The 17782-nt window shown below is 51.5% G+C and overlaps 1 protein-coding gene across 2 annotated transcripts in view; it reads left to right on the top strand.

Moving 5' to 3' along the window:
* PFKM (phosphofructokinase, muscle) overlaps positions 1-17782 on the top strand; it is a 39082-nt gene that overhangs the window by 19254 nt on the left and 2046 nt on the right. For both annotated transcript variants that reach the window (XM_028531746.2, XM_028531745.2), the window contains 20 exons: positions 2906-2979; positions 4058-4135; positions 5740-5929; positions 6136-6301; positions 7050-7094; positions 7540-7648; positions 7771-7866; positions 8093-8185; positions 8763-8888; positions 9948-10012; positions 10479-10542; positions 11285-11434; positions 11838-11908; positions 12277-12364; positions 12452-12604; positions 13100-13264; positions 14314-14375; positions 14608-14719; positions 17477-17576; positions 17664-17769. In XM_028531746.2, the coding sequence (XP_028387547.1) occupies positions 2906-2979; positions 4058-4135; positions 5740-5929; positions 6136-6301; positions 7050-7094; positions 7540-7648; positions 7771-7866; positions 8093-8185; positions 8763-8888; positions 9948-10012; positions 10479-10542; positions 11285-11434; positions 11838-11908; positions 12277-12364; positions 12452-12604; positions 13100-13264; positions 14314-14375; positions 14608-14719; positions 17477-17576; positions 17664-17769 (2113 nt within the window). The remainder of the gene's footprint in view (positions 1-2905; positions 2980-4057; positions 4136-5739; positions 5930-6135; positions 6302-7049; positions 7095-7539; positions 7649-7770; positions 7867-8092; positions 8186-8762; positions 8889-9947; positions 10013-10478; positions 10543-11284; positions 11435-11837; positions 11909-12276; positions 12365-12451; positions 12605-13099; positions 13265-14313; positions 14376-14607; positions 14720-17476; positions 17577-17663; positions 17770-17782) is intronic.

The raw sequence follows: 17782 nt of genomic DNA, 5'->3' as shown, positions 1-17782 counted from the left end.
AAAGAGGAGAAAGTCTTCTTTCTCGTGGGCTTTTTCCCCTGCCCAGTGGATTTGGGTATTTTGTGCCCACCATCTGTTGTTTGCTTTACACATAAAACCTTTTAAGTCATTTGTTTTCCTTAAATCGTTCTCCCCTGCTCTTACTCAGCTCAAGAGCAGGAAACGGCGTTCTAATCTATACATTTCAGAAAAATGTGTTTTCTTTATTCCTTAAGATTACACATTCACACCTCAGAACTCCAAGTAGCCAACAGAGAATCCCACAGACTTTGTGTAAGCTTAAAAAATAAACATTAGTTTCATATCTGTTGTGACCTTACTGAGTTAACTTCATCCTAAAGCAGTGATGGCTCTGGGGCGACTCTTCTTGTTCCTGTCGTCCACACAGGCTTTTCTTAAAGCTTCTGAGAAGCCCCTCTCTTCACAGATTTTTCAGTTTTGATTCCTTCAAATTGAGGGTGTACACTTAGACTTCTAGCTTTCATGGAGGTTGCCTCAGTGATGTCAGAAATGAGCTTTGATATCAGTGTTCACCAATGATTCTTGTTGGCAAGCCCAACCTTGCAGTTCTTATTTTAATTATCAAGAGCATTTGACTCTGTTTCCACTTCTTAAAACTGTCCCCCATGGCTTGGAAGACATTGCTAGGTCCTGGTCTCCTTCATCTTTCTGGTTACCCCTCATTGTTCGCTTCATGGATTCCCTCTTCCTCTGCCCATTCCTCCGATGTTGGTTCTCCTCAGGGCTCCATTCCTTGCCCTTTGCCCTTCTAACTCCACGTGTTCTGAGACAGTCTCTTCCAAGTCCACGTGGCTGTCCCACAGGAACTCAACTCAGCATGTCCAAATATGAATGCATCCTCTCCACCCCTCTTCCCGAATCAAAACCTGCCTCTGCTCGGTTCATTGCACCACAGCATTACCTGTTGTGAAAGTCAGCCATGGGCATTTCCTTTTCCCTCTCCAAAATTTCAAAATCTAATCACACTCCTGATTAGATGTGGGTCCTGTTGCTCTTGTTTCCTGGGTGTCTCCTGTCCATGATCTCTGTTTTTGTAAGAAATGTCACTCTCCCAGGATAAAACCTCGTCATTTTTTGCCTCGGCTGCCTGATAGTCGTCTAATCCTACTGTGACCTCTTTCAGTCTGTCCTCGAACTGCTGGCGGAGTGATCTTTCTGATACGTGGATCTCCTCCTATCCCTCTGCTCTCAAAATTCTTCAATGATTCTCCACCATCTGCAACTTTTCTTTTTTCTTTTCTTTTTCTTTCTTTCTTTCTTTTTTTTTTTTTTTGGGTCACAGATCCTTTTAAGAATCAAATGAAAGCTGTGGACCTTCTTTCAAAAGAAATGCCCATGCCCATGGGCATGGATCCATCACCCATGGATCCTTAGTCAATCGCTGGCCTGCAGAATAAAAGCCAGACTTTCCATGCGGCATACAGGTGCCGGCCCACTTCACTGCTCTCTGCTCCCTATCTTATGTTTTATTCTTTCTAAGGTTCTTGAAACTCACCTTTATTTGTTTTTTTTCCCCCTGCCTAGAACACTTTTCCCCAAAATTGCCCACCTGACAAAAAGATGAAAAGAAAATTGTCCTTCAGGTCTCTGCACACAGGCTGTCTGTCTGTCTATATAGCCTTCCAAGACTTCCTCCTGGCAGCTGAGATGCTCCTTCTCCTTGTTCCCACTGCACAGATCTCCTCAGTAGGGATCCATATTGTTACCATATTATAATTCTTCACAGGTCATAAGGAGCATTACTAAGCCCTTTATCTCTGTATCCCCGATTCTTTATTTGTCTCTGCTGTGTCCCCAGTGCTCACATAGTGCCAGGCACATGCTAAGAACTCACTATTTGCTGAGTGAGTGAATGGACATCCAGTGTGATTTGGAGCTTATAGCCGTGTAATACCAACCCTTGTCAGCCTGAAAAAACAAAACCAACAACAACCAGAAACAGATATTCTGGTCTTTTTTATTCTATCCCTTTCCAGATAGCTTTGGATTATGCAATAGTTCATGGTGGATTTTAGCCTGGTGCTGCAGATTTTTCCAGCCACTGGCTTCTCTAGCGCTCACTGATATGTGGTGTTTCCTCAGGTAGGGTCAAGGACCATGTGAATAGATTTTAGACTGAAACAAAAATATGTACTGGAATATCTTGAAGAATGGTTCCCAAGAACTTCCTGTGGCACTGTGATTCCTCAAACATCACCGTGAGTCCCCTCTCACATTATAAGCCAGAGAATCTCAGCTGTGTGGCACACACTGGAACATACTCCAACGGAAATGACACTAAAAAGCTGTGTATTTGTGGAAACAGGTCACTTAGCCTCAGAGAGTCATAGCTTTGTCCCCAAAAGCCTATCAAAGCTGAATGTATGTCTAGATTTGGTGCAGAAGGCAAGGAAAAACCTAGTATAGCCACTGGGAGTAGGAGGGCATAGAGTGAAAATCAGGAGTGTTGGTTTAGGCATTTTAGGACTTGGATTCAAACCTGAGCTTTCTAAGAGTACTAGCTCTGTGACCTGGACCTCTTGGAACTTCAATTTCCAAAATTCTGGGAAGTGGAGGTAACTCCAGGGTTGTGGATAGAATTAATTGAGGTGATTTTTGATAATCACTTAGAAATGTCTAACGCAATAAGCATTCAAGACTATTATTCCCCAGATTGCCCTGGCAAGGAAAGGTCTTAGGAAAGACAGGATTTAGGTGGATGTCTAGAGCCATGTTAACATTGAATGCAGTAATTCAATGTTAATTGGGAGGCCAGAAGGCTTAATAAGAGGAGTATTCTAGATTCAGAGAAGAGCCTAAGAAAAGGATGGTCTCGTGTCTTGGATTCCAGGACTGCTTTTCTTAGGAGCAACCTCTTTCTAACTTTTTTCTTTCCTCTTTGCAGGAATGAATGCTGCTGTCAGGGCTGTAGTCCGAGTTGGTATCTTTACTGGTGCCCGTGTCTTCTTTGTCCATGAGGTTGGTCTCTGCTTTGTTCTCCATTTCTCCCTCTGTTGTACACTTAACCTGCCCAACCCTCTCCCCACGTTCTCTTTCCTTACCTTCCGGTTGCACTGCTCTGTCTGATTTGTCTTGGCTCTCTGTCTACATGGTCCCTCCTCCCCTCTCTTGGCTTCAGTAATGATGGTAGGACCCAGGAATCTGTGGATTGGGTCCTCATGTTGCCTGTTCAGTTTAAAGGAAGAAGTAACTTGGAAGAGTATATCCTGCCTTCTCCCACCAAACTGATATGTAACTCCCTCACCCACCCCACAAATACATAAGTCCTCAGGACAACGAGACCGAGCGCCTGCACCTTTCTCACCCACCTCCACTAGGCCTATTCTCTTCCATGAGAATGTATCACTAATACACTTTGCTTACATGCTAATAGGCTTGCTAATCTGTAATTCTTTACTGCACCGGCAAGAAGAGCTGAGCCTCCCACACCACCTCCACCTTCCCCAAAACACAGAGAGAAGCTGCAATGAGTTAGTATTTCACAGCAAATTGAGTATATCCAGAGAAGGAGCCTTGGGAAGAAAAAGTCTCACTAGATTCCTGTAGTTTGCCTAACTTTCTGAGGTTCTAATTCCTCTTTGTGTCCCTTTTCGTTTCCTCTTGTTCTTTGTTCCCTCTTCTTTAGGTAAGGTCTAGCTGTTTTCTTCTCTTAAGTTTTATAGTTTCTTGTCTTTTCAAGTCACACTCCTCTCCCTCTCTCCAACATCCTCTTTTCCTTTGTTGTTGCTAAAACTGTCTGTTACCTAGCTCCCCGGGGAACTAGATTAAAGAAAATGGGATGAGCCAAGAGCTAGAGGAATTAAGATTACATATTAGGAAGCACATCAAGAATGGGAGAAACTAGAAGAGGGTATTGAAAAAGCTAGCACCCCCTTTCTTGGACCATGTTAAATATAGTAGTCTCACAAGCATCCAGGAATCTAATGGGAGCAAGTGACTTGATTCTCCATGAACCTCTTCCCAGAGATCCTGTCTTGATCCTGGGAGTTTAGGAGGAAGCCTAGCAGAGACTGAATGGGTATAATGTGCCCCACAGGGTTATCAAGGCCTGGTGGATGGTGGAGAGCACATCAGGGAAGCCTCCTGGGAAAGTGTTTCGATGATGCTTCAGCTGGTAAGTTCTAGAGGACACCTGTCCCGTGTTTGTGTTGTCCTTGTCTCACCCCACTCTACCTGGGGCTCATGGTTTCCCAAATTTCCTACCATATGGTTTGATGGGAAGGGATTCAGTGACAAGGCAGGGGCTGTGTTTGCCCTTCACTCTTTGCATTTGAAAATATCTGTCTGGCTTCCTGGAGCGGGACAGGGAGTGGGGATGTGATCACAGGACAGTCTGCTCTTTATGTAAAGGTCATAGACATGTCTTGGGAAACTGGAGTGTAAGCAAGTCCTGCTCTGGGGTCACGGGGAAGGTCTGGCCCTGAAAATAACCTTACCAGAGGGCTGGAGCCAGAGCCAGAAGCAGAGCTGAAATATGCCAGTCCTCATGTGATGGTAATGAGGTGACCTGAAACTCGGCCATGTAAAGGAGGAAAGAACCCAGAAAGCCTTTCTGAGTTAAAAAACAAAACTAAACTAAACTAAATATACCTTGATCATAGCCATCGCCCTTTCTGCCACATTCTTTAAGTCATTATATACACATTTTCTGATTTACTGGAAAATCTACAAATTACAAAAATCAGTGCTCTACAAATCCACGGGAAGAAACGTAATGTGCAGTGCTTGGTGACGGTTCTAACAGATGGTGGCGCCCGCCGTAAAGTGGTCTGAGAGGAGCCAGAATTCTCCATCAGCGCCCCCAAAGTCCTGAATGTCAGGAGCTTATATGATTTTTTAAAATAAGTGTACTTACTGCTCCGACCAGTGTGGCTCAGTTCGTTGGGTGTCATTCCACAAAGCAACAGGTTGCTGGTTCAATTCCCAGTTGAGACACATGCCTGGGTTGTGGGTTCAGTCCCCCATCAGGGCGCGCATGCAAGAGGCAGCCAATCAATGCTTCTCTCTTGTATTGATGTTTCTCTCCCTCTCTTCCCCACCTCTAAAAATAAGTAAATAAAATCTTTAAAAAAAAGCATACTTACCTCTCTTGGGGTATCTATAAGCCCCTGGCAATTTAAGGCTTTCTATAACCAAAGCTATTTTTCCACTGAATACCTGGATGTTATGGCTCTTTCCACTAGCGCCTTAGATCCCAAGGAGCAAAGGGGAAAGACTGGCCTGCCTGGCTACAGTCAGACATCACGGTGTGGCAGGCGGGGGGGAGAAACACTGCGGAGCACATCGCCATGAGCACCGTGCCATACCATCAGGCCAACAGAGGGTACTGCCAAAGTTGAAGTCACTGCTACTTCTTACACTTTTTAAAAAGATGTTGAAGGTAGAGATTATTTTACAAGCCAATAGGGATATATGAATTCCCTTGTTCTCCTTGAGGAAAAGCACTTTGATCTTCAAGGAGATGGGTCGATCTTCGCAGCCTTCCAAGAGATGTAGCAGAAATAGGAAAGACGCTGTGACTTCCCAGCAGCATTATTTCCCTTTCCTTTAGACGGGACAAATGACTCCTAAAGATATCAGGAAACTCCCTGACATTATGTCAGTAATGTCTACCATTATGTCAGTCCGTGACAGTGTTGGAACGGGGGAAATCTCAGCGTGTTGGGCCCAGATATGGCTGTGTTGGCTGGGCGGCTCACCTCTACCTCTTCCTCCAAGGGAGGCACAGTGATCGGAAGTGCCCGGTGCAAGGACTTTCGGGAACGAGAGGGACGACTCCGAGCTGCCCAGAACCTGGTGAAGCGTGGGATCACCAATCTGTGTGTCATTGGGGGAGATGGCAGCCTCACTGGAGCTGACACCTTCCGTTCCGAGTGGAGTGACTTGTTGAGTGACCTCCAGAAAGCGGGTGAGACATTGTCCTCATCAGCATTGTTTGCGTTCATGTGCACACACTCCTTACCTCCCATCGGAGAAATTTGTTACCCAGACAAAATAGTCGTTACCCTCCTTTTCCTGCCGCTGCTTACAGTTCCCACTGGCTACCGTTCCCTCTCTCTGGTCCTGTGCTCTTTGGCTTGCCAGGCACCTCACCCCAGTGCTTTCCGTTGTCAGGTAAGATCACGGCTGAGGAGGCTAAAAAGTCTAGCTACCTGAACATCGTGGGCCTGGTTGGCTCAATTGACAATGACTTTTGCGGCACCGACATGACCATTGGCACGGACTCTGCCCTGCACCGGATCATAGAGATTGTAGATGCCATCACCACGACTGCTCAGAGGTAAGGGGGCCGGGGACCAGCCCCATGGGAGTCCGGCAGCCGGACAAGCTGAAGGGCTACAGGCTGGAGCAGATGAAAGTGTTCGAGCTACGGTAACAGTAATGACTAGTTTTCTGAGGCTGGAACACATTTTTAACTAGAAATTATCCTAGAGCACTGAAATTACACTGTTCTTGAAATGCTGTAAGATTTGCCTCTTGACACCATCCAGCCCACTGCCCAAACATGTAGCTCTGAGGTCTTTAATAACTCGGGGGCCGCCCAAATGATGAGGGTTCCCACTGAGACGAATCCAAGGAGCCCAAAACCCAAGCCACCCTTCCTCATCATAGAGATGGTGGAGGCCATTGCTGCCGCTGCTTGGAGGTTAGGGGACTTGGAGGCCATGTGGGAGAATGGGAGGGTGAGAGCGGGACAGTTTGCCCCAGGGGAACCCTAGAGCATTTCGGGTGAGTGGAGGCGTCTCTTCACTTCTTTTCCCCTTCTGTCCTTCTCTTCCCGGGTCCCATCCCTTGCTGGAGCAGAGCCTCAGTCCTGACACCTTTCACTGCTGTGCTTCCCCAGACCCGGGAAGGACACCCTGTGGCTAAAGTGTTGCCCCTAGGGCTCCCTGCTCCCTCGGGAACCTGCTGGAAGGCCTAGCAGCATGAATACTTCTCTCGGAGAGGTTACTTGGCCTAAATGGGGGTGGCAGCTTGACTTTGGCCATAGGGACACTTGGACTGTGTAAAGTGTCTGTCTCTTGCAGCCACCAGAGGACGTTTGTACTGGAAGTGATGGGCCGGCATTGTGGGTAAGATACCCATCTTAACCCATTTATTCCGTGGCCCCAGCAATGGCCCTGTCCTCTTCTGGGAGAGTCCAGAGGGGTCTCCCAGGGGTAGCAGACCTGGAGGTGCACACGGTCCTCTTGTGTACTCCACTCCACCTCCCACACAGACCTGCGTGCGCCTGTGTGCACACGTGTGTGCGTGCACAGGCACACAGGCAGTGTGAAGGAGCACGCAGGGCCCTGAGACTAGAAGCCACTGTGGGAAGTGAGCACGAATAGAAAGTGCTCTTCAGGGCTGGACCCTCCTTGAGAAGCTGTCTCGAGGGTGCTCTTACTCTCACCCCAAGAAAGAAACTGAAGACCCTTGGTCCTCTCACCGCCTGTGGGACTGGCAAACTTGTTGGACCCTGGTGAGTCTATTGGTGGAGTGTAGCTACTAACGTGATGCTTCTGGTTCTCATCTCAGATACCTGGCCCTTGTCACCTCTCTCTCCTGTGGTGCTGACTGGGTCTTTATCCCTGAATGTCCACCAGATGATGACTGGGAGGAACACCTTTGTCGCCGGCTCAGCGAGGTACTGGCACTTTTTCCTTGCACTTAAAAAAATCAAAGTCTCTCACCCGGTTTCACCGATGATGCATTTCCCCTCCATCAGTTCATTCCACTGACGGTTTTCCTCTTTGCCTGCTTGACCAGACAAGGACCCGCGGCTCTCGGCTCAACATCATCATTGTGGCCGAGGGGGCGATTGACAAGAACGGGAAGCCGATCACCTCTGAAGACGTCAAGAATGTTAGTGTGAAGTCAGAGAGGTCTTGAGCACCTTGCTCAGCCCGGCCCCTTCCCTGGGGATTTCTGGGTCTTCCCTTGGTCCTTCCGCACACCCTCTCCCAGGGTCCTGCCCGATTTCCTCCCACCCAGGATTCCTCACAAGATAAGAGGCTAAGTTGCCCATCTTTACGTCTCTGTTTTCCCTCTTGACTGTCTGTCCTCTGTTCCTCTCTTGGTGTCTCTTCAGCTTGTGGTAAAGCGTCTGGGATATGACACTCGGGTCACTGTCCTGGGTCACGTGCAGCGGGGCGGGACGCCGTCAGCCTTTGACCGGATCCTGGTGAGTCATGGGGCTTGGAGCCCCTCCTTCCCCCACAGGACTTCACCAGCACAGGGGCTTAGACCTCTGGGCTGCGGCGGCCTCCACCCAGTCCATACCCTCAGGAGCTCTCTTGTGTTGCCACAAATGACCGGAAACTGTATGCTCCCCCAGTGGTGAGGTCTGGTGTCACAGCTCTGAGCATTAGTGAAGTTGTTAAGATCTCACCTCAGACACACAGTTTGAACCCTCTCATCCTCCTTTCATTGGAAGAGACGGGCGACATTCTTCCTTGTTTTATCAGTAAGAAGAGACTATTATTAAGCCTCACTGATCCCCTTGACTACCAGAATTGATGTGTTTTGCTGGGATCAGGTAGAATCCTTGGGGTTCTACGGCAAGAGGTTGGAGGTTGGAGAGTCATGGAGCTTTAGGTGAAACCTGGGTAGAGAGGTGGAGCCAGTAAGTTCTTGGCTACAGTCCTTAAATGTGGAACTCCCCCTGTGAGTGGCAAAGGGCTCTGAGCGCCTGGTTCCCCAGGCGGGGCCGAGATGGGGAGGCCTGGACCAGACTGTCTTTGCTGCTGGGCTTCCTGCAGGGCAGCAGGATGGGCGTGGAAGCCGTGATGGCACTACTGGAGGGGACCCCCGACACCCCGGCCTGTGTGGTGAGCCTCTCTGGCAACCAGGCTGTGCGCCTGCCTCTCATGGAGTGTGTCCAGGTGGTGAGTACTGACCCATTGTCCCTTCGTAACAGCTCCAAATGTCTCTGAGCTGGAGCTTATAGGGACAGAGACGAACCTCTGAGGCCGCTGGGACAGAGCAGAGGGAAAGGCAGCAAGCACGGTGGAGCAGGAGGCATATAAGGGAAGAACACATGGGCTTTGTGGAGCAGCTGTAACCTCTCTAACTAAGCCTCAGTTTCCCATCCATGAAATGTTCCTAAGGAAGATGGGAGCCTCCACACCTTGCCTAGTGAAGAGACCCATTCTCTCATGATATCCAACCTTAAACCCTCTTCTCATGTCTTGGTTAGAAGAGAAATGCCATCTCTCTCCAAACATTCTTAAAGGCAGGGTAATATTAAGGTCTGGCTGGATAGCTGGTATTTTGCTCTGATCTCTACCCTGAGCGGGTTTCTCTGAACCAGCACAAGGCACTCACACTCACAGTGAGGGCTGTCACGAGGACCTGAGAGGAGACATGTGACGGGTCTGGCACAGAGCCGGAGACTGCTGGGGGCTCAGGGGACGCAGTGGCTCTCCAAGAAGAATCACGCTGACCCCACAGGGCGAACACCAGGGCCGAGCGCCAGGGCGTCTGGCCTGAAGGCTCAGGGCTGGCCCCGTACCCCAAGCCCGCTTCTCTCTGAGGCTTGGGAGTCCCGGTGGCCTGCAGCCCAGACAGGCTCCCACCGTGCTTGCAGCTCCCTCACTGGGTTGTCCGCGGCGTCTTCGGGCACTCGCGAGTTTGGAGGCTACCTTGAGGCTGGGCCTTGGGTGTGAGGTGGAGGAAGGTGCTATTTTATCTGAGCACCGCTCCACTCTGCCCACATTCTAACAATAGAGCATTGAATTCGCCTTCTGTTGCTGTTCATCACTCAGAAAATAAGGGAAAAACAGAAATAGTTCTGTGAAAGTTTGAGGGGCACAGAAAAGGTGGGGTGGAGGGTGGGCAGGATCCGTCACAAGCCCAGAGATGAGCCGGGTCTCCCTGGGTGGGGGGGAGTCCAGCTGTGCAGAACCTGCCCAGCACTCGTGATTGTTGCCGTGCTTCTCCCTCAGACCAAAGACGTGACCACAGCCATGAATGAGAAGAAGTTCGATGAGGCCATGAAACTGCGAGGCCGGTGAGGGAATGCCCGGAAGCTCGTGCACCACGGCAGTGAGATGCCGCATGAAGCCAAGTCACAGAGCTTCTGCCCCAAACAGGAGCTTCTGCCTCTTCCTCTTATTGTCTCTACACACTTTCTTCCCCAAGAGAACTAGTTGTGAGGTGACCAGGAGGCTCAGTACACCCCAAGGATGCCCCTGGAGATGGGCCTTTTGTAACTGTTGCTTCTGTCTGCGCACCCCAGCTAGATCGGGCACTTCTCCAGGCACGGCAGCCTCTCGTGCAGGGCCTGGGGGAAGAGCGTTCAGGAGTGGCTGACGAACTGGTGCCCGCTTTGCAGTCCCTGCTCTTGCCCCACTTATGTCCTTAGAGGCTGGCCCTGTGGGATTTCATGTTGGGAGCAAAACTTCAGACTAGATCCCATTGGCTGCTGGCCTGGGGAGTGGACTGAAGAAGCGCCCCTCTCTCCACACTTTTTACAGGAGCTTCATGAACAACTGGGAGGTATACAAGCTTCTGGCTCACGTCCGACCCCCAGTATCTAAGGTGCTGGCAAGTTGCTCTCCCTCCTTGGCCCTCCCCGCCTCCGCCTCCAGTCTCCCTTTATGAAGTGCTTCCCCCAGTTCCTACTACCTACATCCTGGCCAGCTCCTTTGCCCTACTCTCACCTTCCATGCTGAGTTCTTGACCCTGATAACGTAACTTTCTCCCAGCCATTCAGGTGCCAGCCGCGCATTCTCAGTGTGCCCTGGATATCTCTAACCCAAGACTCATCTCCAGTTCAGGGCCGACAGGATGGCATGCAAGGAGTGGGAAAGTGGCCAGTGTACTATGTATTCTCTGGGCAATATCTGGGAATAGTCCCACTGAGTGTGTTGAAGCCACCTCTCCCGCTGGAGTACTGTTCCTATATTTAGTGCACATCAGAATCATTGGGCTGGGTGTGCCGAGTCCTAGGTCATTTCCCCAGAGCTGGGGCGGGGCCCAGGAAGATGCAGATTTAACAAGCTCCCTAGGTGCATTCTGATGCAAATGGTCCAAGGATCTCACTTGGGGAACTGATGCTTTGGAAGCTGTCTTAGTCATTGTGTGATGACATTGGGGATCAGGGATAGCAGTTTATTTATTGACTTGTAATCAAGAATTTGCTTCCACAGTAGGAGGGAGCAGGCTGTGCGGGTGTCCCCTGAGAGAGGGGCGCGTGTTGTTAGGCAGATGTCCCGATCAAGCCCCTTTACTGACCTGTCCCCCTCTCCCTCCTGCTCCCTGGTGGCGCCCTTCTCCACAGACTGGCTTGCACACAGTGGCCGTGATGAATGTGGGGGCCCCAGCAGCAGGCATGAATGCTGCCGTCCGCTCCACCGTGAGAATTGGCCTTATCCAGGGCAACCGCGTCCTGGTTGTGCATGACGGCTTCGAGGGCCTGGCCAAGGGTCAGGTACGGGGACTGAAGGGAAAGGGGTGATATTCTGGGGCCAAGGAGCGGCCCTGGGGAGATACATGTAGCAGGGGTGAGCTGTCTGTTCTCTTCTCCCCTTGTCCCCCACTATCTTTCCCGGGATTGGAGCAGAAGTAGATATTTAAATTCACAACAGTAGGAACAGGCAGTGAGCCCTGTGCAAGCCACACGTCCCACTTAGTTCTCTGTCCCAAAGCTCAGCACAGTGCTGGACACAAGCAGGCACTCGCTGTTCGTGAGTGAGCAGTGCGGGTGGGCGATGCCCCAGGGGTGGGGAAAAACCAGTCCCTGGTGCCCGTCCTCCCAAGAGGGGTATCTGGGTGGGCCCAGGGCTCCGGTGATGTCGGTCCATAATGCAGACCTGTGTGACCCTTGCCTGCAGATCGAGGAAGCTGGCTGGAGCTACGTGGGGGGCTGGATTGGCCAAGGCGGTTCTAAACTTGGGACTAAAAGGTCAGTGGCACCACAGGAGCACCCCCTCCTAGCTACCCCTTAAAGCCATCCCTTGGAAGGTGGGCGTCAGTTCATCAGGTCAGCGTCTGCCGGAACCGCAGCTGTTGTCTGGGACTTGGGCTCCCCAAGTTCCCAGTCACTTTGCTAAGGGCAGACAGGCCCGTGCGACGTCTCTCAGCAGCTCTGGCAGTTCAGAGCCCCGGGGAGAGTCACTGGTCAGGGTGGGTCAGGAAGGGGCACAAATCAAGGCATTATAAGTAAAGCGTCCTCTGACTCTGACTTTTCTCTCCCTCAATTTTACTGTCTCTTCCCCAAATTTCATTATCTCCCCTGCCCACCCCCACTCCATCCTCCCCTCAATTAATTAGGACTCTGCCCAAGAAGAACTTAGAACAGATCAGTGCCAACATCACTAAGTTCAACATTCAGGGCCTTGTCATCATCGGGGGCTTCGAGGTGAGTGCACTGCCATCGCCTCCTCTCCCTCCTGCCCTCCCACCTCCCCGTCTCCCCTCACTCCGGCCCCTGCGGCTCTCTCCTCAGGCTTACACAGGGGGCCTGGAGCTGATGGAGGGCAGGAAGCAGTACGACGAGCTCTGCATCCCATTTGTGGTCATTCCTGCTACGGTCTCCAACAACGTCCCGGGCTCGGACTTCAGCGTGGGGGCTGACACGGCACTCAACACGATCTGCACGGTGAGAGCCCCCACTGCCGCCGTCCCTCCAACTGGGGTGCTAAGCCCTGGGCTGAGTCCAGTCATGGGAAATAAGGTTTAAGTTTCTGTGCCAGGTGGCAATGTTTGAAAAATGCTTCTCTGGGTCCAGGCATTTGCACAGACTGTATTTCACCACACACGTGGTGTTTATTCTCCTCACCTAGTGTGTCTGTCTGCTAACCGAGAAATGCATCAGGACCCTGCCTGCCAAATGTGTCTTTCCCTCCTGAGGCCACACAACCTAAGCTCTGTGCTCTGAGCAGCAGGAAGCGTAGGTCCACCCTCCTCCCAGGAGACAGTGTCTGCAGCGCGCTTGGCACAGGTGCCTGCCGCTCCTGAAGGCAAGAGCCTGGGGCGCAGGAGCCCTGCTGGCCTGGGGAGGAGGTAGCTCCAGAGCTGGGTTATGACAAGGGCCACAGAAGTGACAAGAATCAGACCCCTGACCCTGACTTCTTATGACCCTTTGTCTTTGCAGACCTGTGACCGCATCAAGCAGTCGGCAGCAGGCACCAAGCGGCGGGTGTTCATCATTGAAACCATGGGCGGCTACTGCGGCTACCTGGCCACCATGGCGGGGCTGGCAGCTGGGGCCGATGCTGCCTACATTTTTGAGGAGCCCTTCACCATTCGAGATCTGCAGGTAGGCAGCCACCCAGAGCCTGCAAGGTAGCCTTCCTTTCCCTGCCCCAGTCTGCCCCCACTGTCCCAGGGCTGCCTGAGCTGCGAGAGCTCAAGACCAGGACAGAGCTGATTGGTCTGTGGAGCCCGGGGAGGAGACCGCGAAGAGCACCGAGCAGGCGCCCCCTAGTGTAACCTCACGTCCATGACCACCGCGTCTGTAGTTGGAGCATTTGTGCTGCTCAGCCCTTTGTGTGTGGTTTTCATTTTATCTTCACAACAGATACGAAAGGGAGATCCTGTCCCCATGTTACAGATGAGAAAGGTTTACAGAGGTTAAACACTTTTCTAAACTCCTAACTGATTGAGAAAGTTGGTGATCTTTCCACTACATCACACCGCCCTTCCCAAGTTCCCTTGCTACCAAAGCAGACTCTTCTCACTCCATGTTTGAGGAGGCGATACCCTTTCACCAACGGGGTTAGGCCCTGACTCCTGTGTCACAGAGGGACAGTGTGATCCTTACTTCCCAAGATCCCAGTTCATGGAGGAAAGAAGAGCCACACTGCAGAGGGGGCGGCAGGCTCCCTGATCCAAGAGCCCAGCCAGCTCCTGCCGGCAGTGGGGGGCAGGGCTCTTTCTCTCTTATCTGCAACTCCAAGCCCTAGGAAGGAACTGGTTCCTCCCGGGAGAATCACCCCTGTACAAACGAGCAGCTCCCTTAAGGACCGACCATGCGGGAGAGCAGAGTCCATCCTCCAAGGGAAGCAGAGACCCCTAGAAAGGGAAATTGAAGTGGAGGTGGGAGGGGGCTGAAAACCGACAGTCCCCACAGCTGTCTCCAACTTTCCTTCTTACACTTCTGCCTGTCTCATGTGGAGTCCTCATTTAAATTCCAGTCTGCACTGAACTTCGTAAAGCGATCAGGCACGCTTCAGGCTCAGGAGTGCCAACAGCTCTCTCCTGTGTCCTTCCTTCTTGGGGAGAGGTCCGTGGGGGAAAAGAGGTCGTGGCACTTGCCAGACCCTGTCCACCCCCAACCAGGCTTAGGATTTATTGTTTCATTTGTAGGCGAATGTTGAACATCTGGTGCAAAAGATGAAAACAACTGTGAAGAGGGGCTTGGTGTTAAGGTACCTCATCCACGGCTTGTTCCTAAGTGAAGAGAGAAAATAGCCAGGCTTTGGCCCCAGCCCACAGAATGGGTCCATGGTTGGGGCCCTGGGGAATCTGTAGATGCAAAGGGAGAGAACCTGAACCACGGGAGGAGAAAAAAGGGCAGGACGGAGCCACAAAGGCAGACTCGGAGTGGGGGCGGGGTGGGGAAACAACTGAAGTCACGGGCTTCTGGCCTCTCCCTGGCAGGAATGAGAAGTGCAACGAGAACTACACCACTGACTTCATTTTCAACCTGTACTCTGAGGAGGGCAAGGGCATCTTCGACAGCAGGAAGAACGTGCTCGGCCACATGCAGCAGGTAGGAGACACCCCAGTCACGCCCTGCACCAGACAGCCATGTCCCCCACCAGCCACTGTGGCTCCCACCGGCCTCTCATGTGCTGGAGGCTCCCGGTGCCGCCAGAGCGCCTGAGCCTCCAGTCTTATGTCACAGAACCGGGACGTGTTCACCCTGGAGATGGCCTTAGAGATTGTGTGGCCCGTCCTCCTCGTTTAGGGCAGGGTTTCTCAACCTCGGCACCGTTGCCATTCGGAGCAGGGTAATTCTCTGTCACGGTGGCTGTTCTGTGCCTGGCAACATAATTTAGCAACATCCCTGGACTGTACCCAGGAGATGCCAGTAGCACCTCCACTCCAAGGAGTAACAAGTTACACAGGTCTCGAGACATTGCCAATGTCCCCCTGGAAGGCAACAGTGTCTCCAGTTGAGAACCACCGACTGCAATGAAGGAAATGAGGCCCAGAGAGGAGAATCACTTGTTTCGGGGCCATTCGTTAAGCTTGGATGAGAGCTGGGATGAGCCTCGTCCATTGCTCTTCCCAACGTCCTGTTTCACATGGAACCTGTGGAACAAGCGCAGGCACCTGCTGCTCTCGGGCTCTGTCCCCGCTGCCTGGGTTTCAAGGGAAAAGAATTCCTTTCCATATAACCAAAGACACTGAAATAGAGGACAGGCTGACAGTGACCGGAGGGGAGAGAAGAGGGAATTTCAGGGGAGAATGGGAAGGGTTTACAGGAACAAATTTAAAGGACACAGGGACAAAAACTAGGGGGGATGGCAATGGGAGGGAAGTGGGGAGGGATGGGTGGGTGGGCTGGATTGGGAGTAAAAGGGAGAAAACTGTACTTAAACAATGATTAAAATATAAAAATAAAATAAAATAAAAATAAAGGCATACCTAGATAAAAAAAAAAAGAATTCCTTTCCACCACCCACGTCCACTCCCCACACGCAACCCCTGCCCAAGATAGGCCTCGCTCACTGATCGTACTAGTGGTCTGCGGCCTCTGCACCCCGTATGTCCCCAGCTGATGCTCCTTAGGCATTGACCTTTGATCTCTGCCCACAAACAGGTTTCCAGTATCTCAATTTGAATGAGCTTATTGGTCCCTGCAGGAGGAGGTACTTTATTAAAGTATGAAGACCTCTTTCCTGTTTCTTCTTCCCACTTACCCATCTACTTTGTCTTAGTTCTGGGGGGAAAATCTACATGTTTTATATTACTCTGAGGTGCTACCGATGTTACAGAACACAACAAGGGGGGGCCTGGGATGATATAGTATTATTGAAAGAAGGCCCCGGGTCCGTTATGTCCGCCGCCCTAGGAAAGACGTCTCTCAATGCCAGAGATTCATGAAAAGGAAAGGAAATGTTTATTTAATGCTATACTAACGTAAAGTAGTGACCTAATGTCTTTATCAAAAAAAAATCCTAAAGTCCCTAAAAACACCCATAAACACACAGTCCTTCCTTCCCCCTTTGCCCAGTCCAGAGTACTGTATCTCAGGAAAGGAAATAGAAGTCCATGGCTCAGGCAGTCCTCTGGTTCTTCCCAGTTAGTACTCCATCTCGACTGGGAGACCTCCCTGGGTTCCCGGCACCCTCGGCTGAGTCGCCGGGATCTCTGCTAAAACCAGGTGGTGGTTCCCCCTTCTAAAGCTGTGGGGGTCCCCACTCTGCCAGGCCGCGTGGTTCCCTCTCTCTGGGATGCGGGAGTCTCCACTCTGCTAAAGACGTGTGGTTCTCTCCTCAGGGCTGCGCATGGTTCTCTCCTCTCTCAGGGCTGCAGGAGTCTCCACTCCATCAAGTCCGTGTGGTTCCTCCTCCCAGGGCTGTGCATGGTTCTCTTCTCAATGGCCGCCAAATCTGGGTTTTAAATCCCCGAGGCCAATCTTCCTCTGCAGCCTCATTTCCGACTCCTCCCACACTCGGCTTCACATGCCAGAACTTGTGTCCTTCCAGCCTTACTGGGCTGCCATCATGAGTCTGGGCAGGCGTGGCCCCATGTCCTGGAGCCAATCCTCTCTGAGCTCCCACGCAGGTGCTGTAACTCAAGGGACCCGCCCCCCCCAGTTACATCTGGGTGGGGAAGTTACTTCTATTCCCCTGGCTTAGAGCTGATCACAGCTACTTAACATATCTATGCAACCAGTCAAAGGTTATAGATATGCCAAACGACCACGCCATAGTTTAGCTGCAAGGCTGTTGCTATGCTAAACAGCTCTCAATGGCCCTGCTCCATTTGTCCCTTCCCCCAACCCACACCCTGGGGTGGGGGATGGAGACATCTTAAAATCTCCTGGATACCTTAAGTTCTGGACCGCATTTCAAATGCCCATTTGGGGTCCCCCCCTCTTGGCTGCACCCTGTAACACCGAGGGCATCCAGATGGGGCCACAAGGAACACGTGGATGTCCTTGATGGTGAGGACTGACAAAAGCGGCCAGGTCGAAGAGGGGTGGGGAAGTGACCGGGAGGACAGTAGGACCAGAAGCACATGAATCGGATCTGGCCGCCGGGGAGCTGGAAGAGACCATTGTGAGACCAGTCACCCCTTCGGCTCACCAGTAACCTGTCCACCTGACAAGTGGTCAGATAGGCCGGGCCAGTGCCCCCCGGGTCCCGGGGCCATTTTAGAATTTCATAATTAGATTTCTGGATTCCTGTTTCTGGCTACAAACCTGGGGTCCATTCTTTCCTTTTTCTCTTCAGTTATCAGATACCCCTGCTACTTAGAGTCCTGCCCTCTGTAATTTCTATGATTCTTTCTCTAGGGTGGGAGCCCAACTCCGTTTGACAGGAATTTTGCCACTAAGATGGGCGCCAAGGCTATGAACTGGATGACGGAGAAAATCAAAGAGAGCTACCGTAATGGTAGGTGGGGCAGGGCAAGAGGGAGCAGCCCCTCCCTGGAGGCTGGGTCCCCAGTGTGAAACCTGACCAACCCGTCCCTTCTTGCAGGGCGGATCTTTGCCAACACTCCAGACTCGGGCTGCGTTCTAGGCATGCGTAAGAGGTCCCTGGTCTTTCAGCCAGTGACGGAGCTGAAGGAACAGACCGATTTTGAGTGAGTACATCTA

This window comes from Phyllostomus discolor, chromosome 2 (assembly GCF_004126475.2).
Source record: "Phyllostomus discolor isolate MPI-MPIP mPhyDis1 chromosome 2, mPhyDis1.pri.v3, whole genome shotgun sequence".
Classification (NCBI taxonomy): domain Eukaryota; kingdom Metazoa; phylum Chordata; class Mammalia; order Chiroptera; family Phyllostomidae; genus Phyllostomus; species Phyllostomus discolor.
This window is presented reverse-complemented; position numbering and strand designations above follow the sequence as displayed.